Source organism: Mesoplodon bidens (genome assembly GCF_964165515.1).
Source record: "Mesoplodon bidens genome assembly, chromosome: 6".
Lineage (NCBI taxonomy): Eukaryota > Metazoa > Chordata > Mammalia > Artiodactyla > Ziphiidae > Mesoplodon > Mesoplodon bidens.
Genome location: NC_138162.1, coordinates 117,861,257 through 117,874,242, shown reverse-complemented (window position 1 = coordinate 117,874,242; position 12,986 = coordinate 117,861,257). Strand labels below are relative to the sequence as shown.

Here is a 12,986-nt window from a genome sequence, read left to right as displayed (position 1 = left end):
GTCCACTGGACGAAGGGTGGGGGTGAGCATGGGGTAGACAAAAGAAGACAAGGGATGAGCCGGGGAGAAGGGTCCCTAAGTCAGTCTCGGCTGACTTGCTCTCAGTGGTGCCACAGCCTCCATCCCGAGCGTGAAGGTGGGTAAACTGCTGCCCCTGTTATGGGTGACGTGAAAGCAGCTGCAGCTGCTTGAAAGCCTAGAGCCTCAATACTTCTGCCATCAAGGAGCAGACTGATGTCCTGAACTACAAACTGTCGTAGCTTAAAACAGCTTCTGACTCTTGTGGGACAAAGGCCATCTCTGTGCACTTGCTCCTGAGACAGCTGTGTGCCCATGTACACGTGACGGTCAGCGAAGTGGGGCTCTTTCCTCACCCTCTTTACTGACATATACCTACATATCTTGCACGTTATTGTTATTCAAGAAATAGAGTAATTTTTCCTTGTAACATAAAAGGCAGAGAGTGAAACAGATTTTAAGGTATTTCAACAGAATCGCAGAGCTCACCATCAAAGTGACCCTTTGTCCTGTCATAATCATCACTAATGGGTCTGTGGGAATGCCAGTGCACAAGCTCATCAAATTCTTTCTGCTTGACCAGTGAAGTGACAATAGGATCATCGCTATGAGAAGAAAAGAAATATAGGCACATTTTAAATTGCATGCCTCCAAATACAGCACAGCATAGGTCTCATTTTTTAATAATTAAAAAAAATCATAGCCACCTTTCCTCTTTCCGAGATATAATGTGGGTGACAGAATCCAAAGAGCAGTTTATTGGGGCTTCAGAACCCAGAACCCACCCCATATCTTGTGCCATCGACATCAACAAATATTCATCCACTCATTCATTAATTACACACAGCTGGAATGATTGTACTCTAAGGTTAAAATTATGTTGATTTTTAAGCTAGTTATGATCACAAGACACTGTTAAATTTGAAACTAAACTCATTATGTGTTACAAACACGTTACATCTAATATAACCTCTTTATAAATAATCTGTCGAACTCTGTAAAAGCTTTAGTGAGTAATTCATCCATTCCACCCAGTGGCCCCCATACCTCGTTAGGAAAGGCAAATCTTTCAAAATGTCCCCAGCAAACTTATCAACCACCTGACATGACACTGGAATAAAACCCAAATCAGCCATCTTTTCCTTGGAGGTATCTGTAAAAAAGTAGTAAGACAAGGTCAAATGCGAAACTTTAATACAGCAATGTTACACATCATTTTCTAAAATATCACATTTAAAAAAACATGTTTCATTGATCTTATTTATTTACATTAATCAATTCTAGCCCTTCCCATAAAGCTATTTTCCACATTAAAACATTCTGGAACATGGGAGAATATAAAGAAGTAGGCAGCATTTAGGCATGTAGGTAGGTAGATAGAAGGATAGATAGACAGACGGATGGATGGATGGACAGATATACACTGACAGACAGAAAAACACCTATGTTTCCTATTTCAAATGTTTGTTCCTTTTCTTATTTCCTATTATGAGACAAGGAATTTAAATATGGAAGTCTCACTCAGAAATCTCTTACATATATACTTTTTTTTTTTTTTTTTTTTTTTTTTTGTGGTATGCGGGCCTCTCACTGTTGTGGCCTCTCCCGTTGCGGAGCACAGGCTCCGGACGCGCAGGCTCAGCGGCCATGGCTCACGGGCCCAGCTGCTCCGCGGCATGTGGGATCTTCCTGGACCGGGGCACGAACCCATGTCCCCTGCATCGGCAGGCGGACTCTCAACCACTGCGCCACCAGGGAAGCCCTACATATATACTTTTATAAAAATAAACAAGTAGAGGGAAAATACAGATGTCAATGACATTATGGGATATCATTAGTCTTCCCTTACATCCTCCTTGAGCTCATGCCCATGTACACCTACACATGACAGATGGGTATCACACGTCACATATTGATCGCATATACAATAGCTGGCTAACAAATGCCCCTTTATCCAGTGTCTGGTTCATAATTCCAGGTGAGCTGCAGTTGCTCTGCTCGTCATTTCCTTGACGTTCACCGTTCCCGTGTTTGCCTGAAACCTTCCCATGAGTTCCCACAACTCTCCCCGAGCACTTTCTTCTTACAGCCTTGGGTGCAGCCAGAGTCCTAAGGGCTTCATGCCCCCCGAGACTTGACGAAAGTCACAAGGTAAATACCCCAGCTACCTTGCTCTTGGGGTAAGACATCTCCAAAGTGGTTTGCACACAGTTCTAGGATTCCCAGTAAAACTCACCTGTAGTTGCCCACGTGGAAACCTACGCATTAACACGGCCTGCACCGACTGTGTTTTCTTCCTGGTATTACCTAAGCACTCCCTTATTGGATCTTCCTGGGAACAATAAACTCCTTGTTCTCAAGCGTCTTTGTCTGGTGAAACTCATTCTGACATAATGAAAGGGGATATATATTCTTCCCCTTTACTCTGAAAAATACACTTGTATCGATACATATCCTTCCCCTGTACTCTGAAAAATACATTTGTATCGATACGTCCCCAACCCCCCTTAGCTTGTCACTTTCCATCCAGGGTCATTTTATTCTTCCTGAAATTCATGATATAGAAATGTCTCCAGTGATGACAGGATGATGGATAAATCAGCATTTGTATTTTGAAAAATGTCCAAGCTACTCATTTCTTAAAACTGTATTTTAAGAATAACATATGATTTCATTATGTTCTGACTTCTATCATGATATTTGGGAAAGTCTATTATTAGAGACTAATTTTTATTCCTTTGTAAGTAACTCTGGTCCTTTTAAGATATTTATTTTTACATTCTCTAATCCCACTGCATTGTGCCTAGTGTGTGTATTTGTGAGTGTGCATGTGCATACGGTTGCTTTGTCCCACTCAGGACTCATCATATGCCCTGAGTGTGCAAATCCCTGTCTTTCATCATCCAGGCAAACTCCAGCCACAGTCTCGTCAAATATGGCCCAATCTACACCGGCTTGGCCTCTCCTTCCAAATCTCCAAATGAATGAAAGGTTAGACAGCTTCATTCTGTCTTTCATGTCTTTTAACATGTATTTTATCATTTTTTTAATCTCTATTTCTTTTGTTTGTTTTTCGGTTCTTATAAAATTTCTCCAGCTTGAGATATAATTGACATATAACCCTGTGTAAATTTAAGGTATGTAATGTGTTCATCATTATTGTACCTGTAGTTCTTTTGATTTATTTCTAGCTCACAAATTCGCTCTTTAGCCAAATCCAATCAGCTTTTGAACCTAGCCACTGACAGTCTTTTCATTTCTACAACTTTGATTATTTTAAAATGTGAAGATGTTTTCTATCATTTTGTTATTTTTTCATGTTTCAAATTTCATATTTTATTTCTTCAAGCATTTTGAAACACACATATAGTATATTCTACTTTTGATAATTACAAAATCTGAAATACTTAAGAGTTCTCGTTTTGCAGCTTACTGTTTGTCTGGGGGCTTATTTCTCTGCTGTTTATAAATTTGCATGTGCACACTCGTATGTGGCAGAGAAGCCCTGTAAAACCAGGGTATGTGATGATGTTCCTCTACAGAGAACACACCAGATTCCTTTGATCGCTTTAAGGTTATTTTCCGGCTTAGAGTTGTCTTGACTCTGCTGACTGAGTGCACTGAAACCCAGATTCTTAGGAGGGCAGACCTACAATTAGAAATTCTCAGAGTGACCCAGAGATCAGTCTCTCCCTTCATGTTTGGCTCCTGGAATTTCCCTCCTATTGTTTCAAGCTTACTTACGATCTTGTAAAAAGATGTCTGGTGTCTCTTATCTAACATTTCCATCATTACGCACAAGAGATTTTTCACTTGATCTACACTTCAGATTGATAGAAGTGGAAGTCACATATATCTGGCTTTCTTAAAAATTGGCAACAACATTAGTTACAAGGAAAACATATCACTGTTCAACATTATACTCAAAGTATTATCACCCCAAGGATATAACAGTATAGGTCATTTTAAATGCATAGTACCCGAAAATTATTTATACTTGCAACATTTAGTTACTGGTGCTTTCAAAACATTTGCAGAGGAACGATGCTTTTATTTCAAATTAATTTAGAAATTTATTACCTCTGATTGGTGATGGATCCTTTTTAAGAAAGGGAAATTGTTTTGTTCTCAGAGGAAATGGCTTTCCAACATCAAACTTTGTGACCAACTTTGATACAGTATCCCAGAGATGTTCATAATCTTTCATAATGACATTTCCCAAATTCAGATGTAGCCCTACATGAGTTCAAAGTAGTAAACACTGAAAGTCATTCACACATACACAGAAGCACACATTTTGACTAAATTCACAGAGCTCTGAAATACTTGTCAAACAGTGAAATTTTCTGTGACTGCCACACTGAACCTACAGCCAAACGGTCCCTAGTGCTGACTGTGGGACTGGAGACTTTAAAGTTTATCCTGTTTCCCTATTTGATAACTATTAACTGTCTTAACGAACAATAACAGATGATGAATATCTAACTATTCTTCAAGGTAATAAAAAATGCTATGTCACACATAACTTCGTAATCAATAAAACAATAAAACTATGATTTTTCAAAAATGAGAAAGTTTGTAGAGGATTGCTAAATTTATTTGTAGCTAACTCATTCTAACACTTGTAATATGTAGGAACCAAATCTTAGAGGTCAAAGAAGCTTCAATAATGCTCAATCAGTTATAGTTCTCTTAAAATGTCTTTTATTTTTCTTTGACTACGAATAAACAGCAGAAGATTTCTTCTAATAAAATTATTCAAAGAAAGAAAAATTAATTATGTACAACAAATATACAAATCAGCTTTATCTTTGGAAAAACTTAAAATTCCCTAAATACCTAATAGTAGTACATGATTACATTAATTAGAGTAAATATTCTGAAAAATGTTCTGCATATATTTAACTGAAAAAATCACCTGTTAAAATTATCTAGAAACGCCAAGTCCCCAAAGATGTATGTTTTCCAAAAATACTTGTGGAGTAATATTAAGGTAAAAATATTTTAAAATACAACATTCACTCTGATTGCAACTAAGTAAAACTTATACACATGCATAAATAAATATCTGAAAGAAAATGACTGCTATATGCTGCAAGTGTAGAAAACAATTTTGAAGCTTTAAATCCTTTATAATGTTTATCTCTGGGTAAAGGCATAATTATTATAACATACTAGGGTGGTACCTTGAACACTTTCATTTTCATAGTAAAAGGCTATATTCTTCAATAAAAGCTCATCACTTAAGTCGGAAAGGTGAGTTAAATTCAGATTCCAAAATTCAAAAACGTCTATATTACTTAGGATGAAGTATTCACACCACTTTTTCTGAAATTGGAAATAAAAACCAAGTCAGTGACAATTTTTACATTAGCAAGAACCTAGAATACTTCAAACATCTCAATAATCCAACTGAAAGGCAGGTGGGCTGCGCTCTTCCCATTCTTACGGATGTGAGCCCTTCCAGGCTGCGTCATAATGAATGCGTCACACCTTGAAAGATTAAAGTTAAAATAAAATCAGGCTGACCAAGAATGATTCAGCATAGTCCTCATTCCCAGTCACAGAAATCCGTACTTGACTCTTACAACTTTTCTCCCACAGATACGGGACTAGAGAAATACTTCTGCTTTCAAATGTGCCTCTCTCTGTTCTTTCCTCAGGGTTTAATGCTTCCAGTGTTACTGTCAGGTCAAAACAGCATTTAAAAAAAGAGCATTTGATCGTTTAGGAGATCCTTCGCAAAGATCCCCATCCACCTACATTCCTGGGCAGCTGTGTTCCCGCCTGTCACAGGCAGAATGTCTTCAGCAGCAGCACTGAGCTCAGAGCAGGGCAGACACGACTCCAGCAACCGCAGCGCACAAGTCAGCGTTCGAGTTTGGGGAGTTGGGTTGAGAGGGAAAAATGGAGGCTTCTCTGCTCCACACACGGTAACACACCCAGGCTCTCCAAACGTGGATGTGGAACTTTAACAGTAGAAGTGTTCCACTAGAAGTGGAATGCAGGCAAGCTGCATACATTACCTTAAACTTTCATATGTTTCTTAAACTTCTTTCACATTAAAAAAAAAAAAAGCTGGGCTTCCCTGGTGGCGCAGTGGTTGAGAGTCCGCCTGCCGATGCAGAGAACGCGGGTTCGTGCCCCGGTCCGGGAAGATCCCACATGCCGCGGAGCGGCTGGGCCCGTGAGCCATGGCCACCGAGCCTGCGCGTCCAGAGCCTGTGCTCCGCAACGGGAGAGGCCACAACAGTGAGAGGCCCACGTACCACAAAAAAAAAAAAAAAAAGCTGAAATTCATTTTATTTTATTCAACCCAACATACCCAAAATATTGTCATTTCAATGTGTAATCAATATAAAAATATTCACAGGGCTTCCCTGGTGGCGCAGTGGTTGAGAGTCCACCTGCTGATGCAGGGGACATGGGTTCGTGCCCCGGTCCAGGAGGATCCCACATGCCGCGGAGCAGCTGGGCCCGTGAGCCAAGGCCACTGAGCCTGCGCATCCGGAGCCTGTGCTCCGCAACGGGAGAGGCCACAGCAATGAGAGGCCTGTGTACCGCAAAAAAAAAATAAAAAGAAAGAAATAGCCAGCGGCCACTACAAAATGAGCTAATCAAGAGTGTGGAAGAAAATAGAAAAATATGTGAAAAGAAAAAAATTATATTTATATATATATATATATGTATATATAATTCCAGTGTTAGAAACAATAACAAATAACAGAAAAAAAGGTCTATGCATTTAAAACAGAATAAACCAAAATATTAACAGTTATCAGAATTGACTTGAGTGGTGGGCCTCTGGGTAAGATTTGCTTTTGCTTTTGCTTTTTTAAAGTTTACAAATTTCCTCTAAATGTCCTCTAGAATGGATGAAGATAATCAACTATTACACTGATTTCTTCAATACGCTCAAGAACAGAACATGACAGAAGCCATCTCTTATAGTTGATGGCACAAAATCCTGATCTTAACACAGACCAGAAGGGGGGCTATGATACATCCCCTCAGGCTGAAGACACACCAAGCTGTTGGTTTTTACCCCCCAGAGTTATTGAAATTGGGAAGTGACTTATTTAGGCCTTTACACCTTTAAAGCCGCCAAAGGGCTGCCATTGTTCCCATACAAATCTGTTTTTGAAGGTCATTGTGGTTTTTCTACATCTAACAACTGAAACAAAAAAACAAACTAATCAAGGGTATACTTACCATTGTTAAGAAAGTCTGAACGTCCTCAATCCAGTGGGAAGTGATGAATCTGGTACATGCTCTTTGGGAAAGAGGTAAGTGGAGGAGAAATGCCACGCTGAGACAGTGCAGTCTACACCAATCTGTCACCCCCTCCAGGGTGAGGCAGCTCCTCTCCCCCTGCATCAAATAAAGAAGGTGGGTCAGGGGACCATGGGCAGGACACCGCCTGCTGCCTGGGCGCCTCGAGAAGGTGCAGCTGCGCCACGTGGGCAGGAACCACGCGCTCTTGCGCTGTTCACGCTGCATGTTTGCAGAAGTTCTTTTCTTCACATAACATATACGTTGGGTAAGAGGGACAGGGAAGCGCCAGCTTAGTAGCAGTTTACATAAAGCAACTTCCTGTGTTCTTAGTTGAGCCCAACTTCACATGAGCTGACCCAGCAGCGCATGAAGTCAGGAGCTCACAGGATCCTGCAGGGCGGGGTCACACGTGAAATGCTCCATATCTTCTCTCCCATGCGTCCTATTTTAAAGGTTATATTGAAAATTACCAGGGTGAGGAAACTGGTACAATCTGAAAACATACCCAAGTGGAAATAGGGTAAAGAAGTGGGCATATTTAACCTGATGAGACAATGTTTGCAGGGCTGTCACTGCAACCAGACTGAGGCTCATTCAGTGTGCCTCCACAGGGCCAGACGGGGTCCAACGATGAGAAGCCCCAGAGAGACAAGTGGTTTAGTATCACTTTTGTGATCATTTAAAACGGCATGCCTAGCCATCTACGTTATTTTGCAAAGACACTATTCAAGCAGACCTAAAGGACGCAGGAGAAAGATGATGAGCCCTGTTCAATTCTGAAACTATGAAAGAAAGAGACCAAACTGCGTTTCTCTTTCATAAGAATCTTCAACCAGGAGTTCCCCAGCACTCAGGGTGTAAACAACACAGTACGTGTACACGTGTGTGTCTGAGTGCACGTGTGCACATGTGCAGACACACAGGGATGGCTGGTTGGTTGGAGAACAAACCCACACCAGTCAACAGAGTCTCAATGGCCTCTGTCAGCCCTACAGAAGTTGTGGCTTTAGCATCTGTCCAGCCAGGACAGCAGGAAGGTCCTTGCACAAGGCAGCAGACAGAGGGGAGCTTGGATCAGACAGACAGACCTGGTTTCAATCCACACTGTATTTCATCCTTGGGTTTGACAAATGTTCCCTGGACTCTCTGAGCCTCAGAAAGAATCACAGCACCTCCCTTAAACTGCTGTCGTGAAGACTTAATGGCACAAGGCATGTAGGAACCCAGAACATCATAAGGGGGTAAACTCTCACCAAGGGCCACTTTCTTATCTTCCTCTGGAGGGTTGGACACATTTGACTAAAAATGTACTAAGGGAAACATCTGTGAGTAGAACACCAACCCATCTAACAGCACAATAGATGTTTCAATAAAATCAAATAAATAAAATTTCGCTGGTGTTTCACGGTAAACCTATCATACCTGTTGGATGTTAGCTTTCTGAGCATCAGTGGTCTTCGATCTGTTTTCTAAAAAGTGATGGTATAAACTCAAAGACAAGGAGCACGAAGTAACACAAAGAACTTGCCGAATGTCAGATCCTTCTGGCCACAGTTGCTTTAGCAGAGAAATAGTTTCACATGCCTGTCACAGAAGGAAATTGTAAAATGTCGTGATATTTAGAAAAATATTTTCAATCATAAGTGATCTTACTAGAAGAACTCATACAGAAGAGAAAAACAGATATGACTACACAGAACTATAAACATTTCTGTTTAAAGGAAGAAACAAAATTCAAAATGGGAAAATAATAAGTATTTCAATGAAATTATTACAAGTTTAAATATGTAAAGAGCTCCTATAAATCAATAAAACATCTAAGCCTTTAATAAGAGATGAGCAGACAATTCACAAAATACAAATATTAATAAAAGTGTTCAACCATTTTAGTAACAAAAAGGACAATTAGATAGCATATTTTTACTTTCAAATTAGCAAAGTATATTTTAAGGATAATAGCACTGGAAATCATGTGACGTGTCATTTCTCTTATATTTGCAAATCAGAATATACATAGGCACAGAGTTACTGCAAAGCTATTTGGCAATACATATGATTATCATTATGTATGCTGATACTTTCTGATTGACTATGCAAGTTCTAGGTACGTAGGTTAGGTAAGTTATACAAAATGTGTACCAAGATTTATGCTCCAAGATGTTCATCACAAAGTTATCTGTTAAAGCCAATTTTCAAACAATTTAAATGTTCAGCATTAGAGAAATATTAGGCATCCAGTAAAAATAAAATTTGTGAATAATTTTTCTGATAATCGGAAAAAGTGGTGTATTAAAGTCTGTTATTAATATGTTTGTCTGTTAATATTATTATAGTGATATTAATTTCCTAGTTTGACAAACGTACCTTGGTTACATCAGATGTTAACAATGGGGGAGGAAGCTGGGTGAGAGGTATATGAGAACTCTGAACTATGTTTGAATTTTTTTTAGTAATTAAACAATTCAATCGAATAAAAAGTTTTTTAAAAGTTTCAGTACCTCTTCCATCATATTTTTCCATTTTAAATTTCCAAAAAGACGTCCTAATGCTAAAACTCTACATTCCTCCAACTGCTTAATCAGGGTTTTATAAGCATTCTCAAAGTTCTTTTCATTCTGCAAAAGGAAGGCAAGTCACATAAATCGTCATGAATAATATATCACATTACTTTCCAACTAAAGAAAATCATAGGGCCTCCCTGGTGGCGCAGTGGTTGAGAGTCCGCCTGCCGATGCAGGGGATACGGGTTCGTGCCCCGGTCTGGGAGGATCCCATATGCCGCGGAGCGGCTGGGCCCGTGAGCCATGGCCGCTGGGCCTGCGCATCCGGAGCCTGTGCTCCGCAACGGGAGAGGCCACAACAGTGAGAGGCCCGCATACCGCAAAAAAAAAAAAAAAAAAAAGAAAATCATATATTGAAGATAATATTGTTATAATATATTTCTAAGTAAAAAGAAAAAAATACACTAATGTAATTACAGATCATCAACAATGCTTTTAAAGCCTGCCAAAGAGCACTATGCTGTCTTCGCCAAATTAATTTTTGTCTAGGTCCATTTTATTTTTTAACAACTTCATGAAGGTATAATTAACATGACACAAAATCCACTCACTTTAAGGGTACAATTCAATGGCTTTTGGTAAATTTACAGAGTTGTGCAACCATTGCCATAATCTAATTTTAGAACATTTTCAATATCTCAAAAAGAAACAATTTACCCATTTAATGCACTAGATTTTATTAGAAAAAAATTCAAATAGACACAGAGAGAATAGCATAACCGCCTCCCCCAGGTAATGATCATCCAGCAACAGCCATTATCAACATGCATGGCATTTTTATACACATTTCACATAGTCCTCAAGTTGATCAGTGAAATCACCTCTTTAAGGTGAGTGTTCAATAAGCTAGGAAATAAGTTATTTTACCAGAAATAAAATCCTCCATTAAAAAAAGTTTTTCTTGAGGAAAGACTGGTAAGGAAGTTTGTAGGGACTCTTCAAACACAGATTCAGAAATTGCTCTAAAAGAATTTAAAAAATGAAATGAACGGATTACAGGACCTCCTGTCACTATAAAAAATAATTTTTTAATTAAAAAAAAACACACGGACTTCCCTGGTGGCACAGTGGTTGAGAGTCCGCCTGCCAATGCAGGGGACACAGGTTCGTGCCCCGGTCCGGGAGGATCCCACATGCCGCGGAGCGGCTGGGCCCGTGAGCCATGCCCGCTGAGCCTGCGCGTCCGGAGCCTGTGCTCCGCAACGGGAGAGGCCACAGCGGTGCGAGGCCCGCATACCGCAACAACAACAACAACAACAAAAAAAACACACACACACACAAGGCTGTTTCTACTCACAGCAGGCAACCAGAGTTGGAAATAGTTTAATGACTGAAGTTCTAACGAAAGCAAAGTAAACTATCTTATTGGATTTTGTGATAACCATCCAGATATTGGCAGTGCCACGAGGGGTGTGACCCTAAACTCAAAAAACTGAAAATGTTAACTGACACAAAAATCATTTTGATGATATATAGAATTGTCTTCACATTCTAAATTCACTATAAGTAGTAAAAATTAGACAGAAACCAAATTTATTTCTAAAATTGGTGAGCATTTTTGAACTCCCAAACATTCAAGACAGTCATTACCAATTATACCAATACAGCAAAATAATAAGATCACAGGATTAAGATTCTAAATAGTTTAAAAATTCTATTAATGATTTAATGTTAAGAAATAATTTTATTTCAGGGACCTCCCTGGCGGTCCAGTGATTAAGACTCCATGCTTCTGATGCAGGGAGCACAGGCTGGATCCCAGGTAGGGGAGCCAAGATCCTATGCGTCATGCAGTACAGCCAAAATATTTTTTAAATTTTTTTAAAAATTGCATTTCATCAACTTTCTCCATTGTTTTCTCCTGAAAAGCTACCATATTCACCATCATTTCACTAGTATGTGGACACATGTCTGGCCTTCCTAAGTGGAGGTGGAACCCCATGCCACACTTAAGCACAGAAGGGCTGGGGTCAGGCTGCCTCTCTTAAAATCCAGGCTGTATTACTGGATTTGGAATTGACAATGGGCAGATTATTTGTTCAAGTATCTATTTCATCATCTGCAAAACACAGACAACACTAACACCTCCCTCACAGGGTCATTGTGAAGGTTAAATAAAATGACCCATAGGAAGTACCAAGCACTATTGTTATGACAACTGCCCAATAAATGACTGCATTTTTGTTTTATTATCATTTCTATTTTTCTATACCTCTCTGTTAAACCTATGATAATTTCCATAAAAGAGGTAGAAATAAAACTGAGTCAAGTAATGTAGAAAATTTCGTGAAATTCTAAAAGTTTGTCTTTTAGGTGCATACTACCTTCCGGAAAATCATCTGGTTTTTGTACTTGCTCGGCATAAAGTACGCATAAAGTCGAAGGACATCGGATGCTTGGCCCGAGAAGAGCACGGCATTGACGTTCATTGCCCAGGACTGAATGATTAAAAAGTTGAAAAGGTGTACTTGTAGATGGCTCAGGCTTTCATCGGCAACGATCAGAAAATATGGGTAACTGTCTTCCAAGAAAGTTTTCCACTCTTGTGAGAAGCACCCAGAAAAGTCTGTTCGAACATCAATATTGGTATTATGCTGAAGGTGGAGAATTAATGCCTTTCTCAGAGGAAGAAATTCAGGGATGTCGTTGTATGCATGCTCAGCATCCTGTGGGGTAGACAATTTTGAAATCATCATTTAGCTGTCTACTAGTTTTCTTGGTTAACACATACCATGAAAGTCATTAAAGGAATAGGCTCCAACACAGTTGTATTCTGTTTTATAGTCAGAACATAGACCCTTGATCCTTGACTGTCATTCTGCAAACACAGGCCACAAATAACAATTTGGGTTTAAATACATCACACTTTCCCTCCCCATTCTAATTCTTCTCCTCTCCGATCTCACTTCAAAAAGAAAAAGGAAGAAAAATATGGAAAAGCAAATGGTAGCTATAAATCATCCACAGGGAAAGCTGGGGTGGATCACTCTGCAGGGACAGTCCCAGGTCATCCGGAAGTAGCCCCAGTTTTTATCAAAAGCCCACAATTCATGCATTGCTTGCAGGCAGTCAGCAATGTTCAAATATCTAACGATAATACAGATCACAAAAGAACTGAACAGACATGCACCA

General features: G+C 39.6%; 1 protein-coding gene across 1 annotated transcript in view; it reads right to left on the bottom strand.

Annotated features, from left to right (window-relative positions):
• Positions 1 to 12,986, bottom strand: part of LOC308618899 (putative ATP-dependent RNA helicase DDX60) — an 80,002-nt gene that overhangs the window by 57,844 nt on the left and 9,172 nt on the right. Inside the window, exons 5-12 of the mRNA XM_081237239.1 lie at positions 12,179 to 12,520; positions 9,792 to 9,908; positions 8,716 to 8,877; positions 7,231 to 7,389; positions 5,205 to 5,346; positions 4,099 to 4,254; positions 1,066 to 1,171; positions 508 to 623 (exon numbers count right to left, since the gene is read on the bottom strand). Coding sequence (XP_081093365.1) covers positions 508 to 623; positions 1,066 to 1,171; positions 4,099 to 4,254; positions 5,205 to 5,346; positions 7,231 to 7,389; positions 8,716 to 8,877; positions 9,792 to 9,908; positions 12,179 to 12,520 — 1,300 coding nt within the window. The remainder of the gene's footprint in view (positions 1 to 507; positions 624 to 1,065; positions 1,172 to 4,098; positions 4,255 to 5,204; positions 5,347 to 7,230; positions 7,390 to 8,715; positions 8,878 to 9,791; positions 9,909 to 12,178; positions 12,521 to 12,986) is intronic.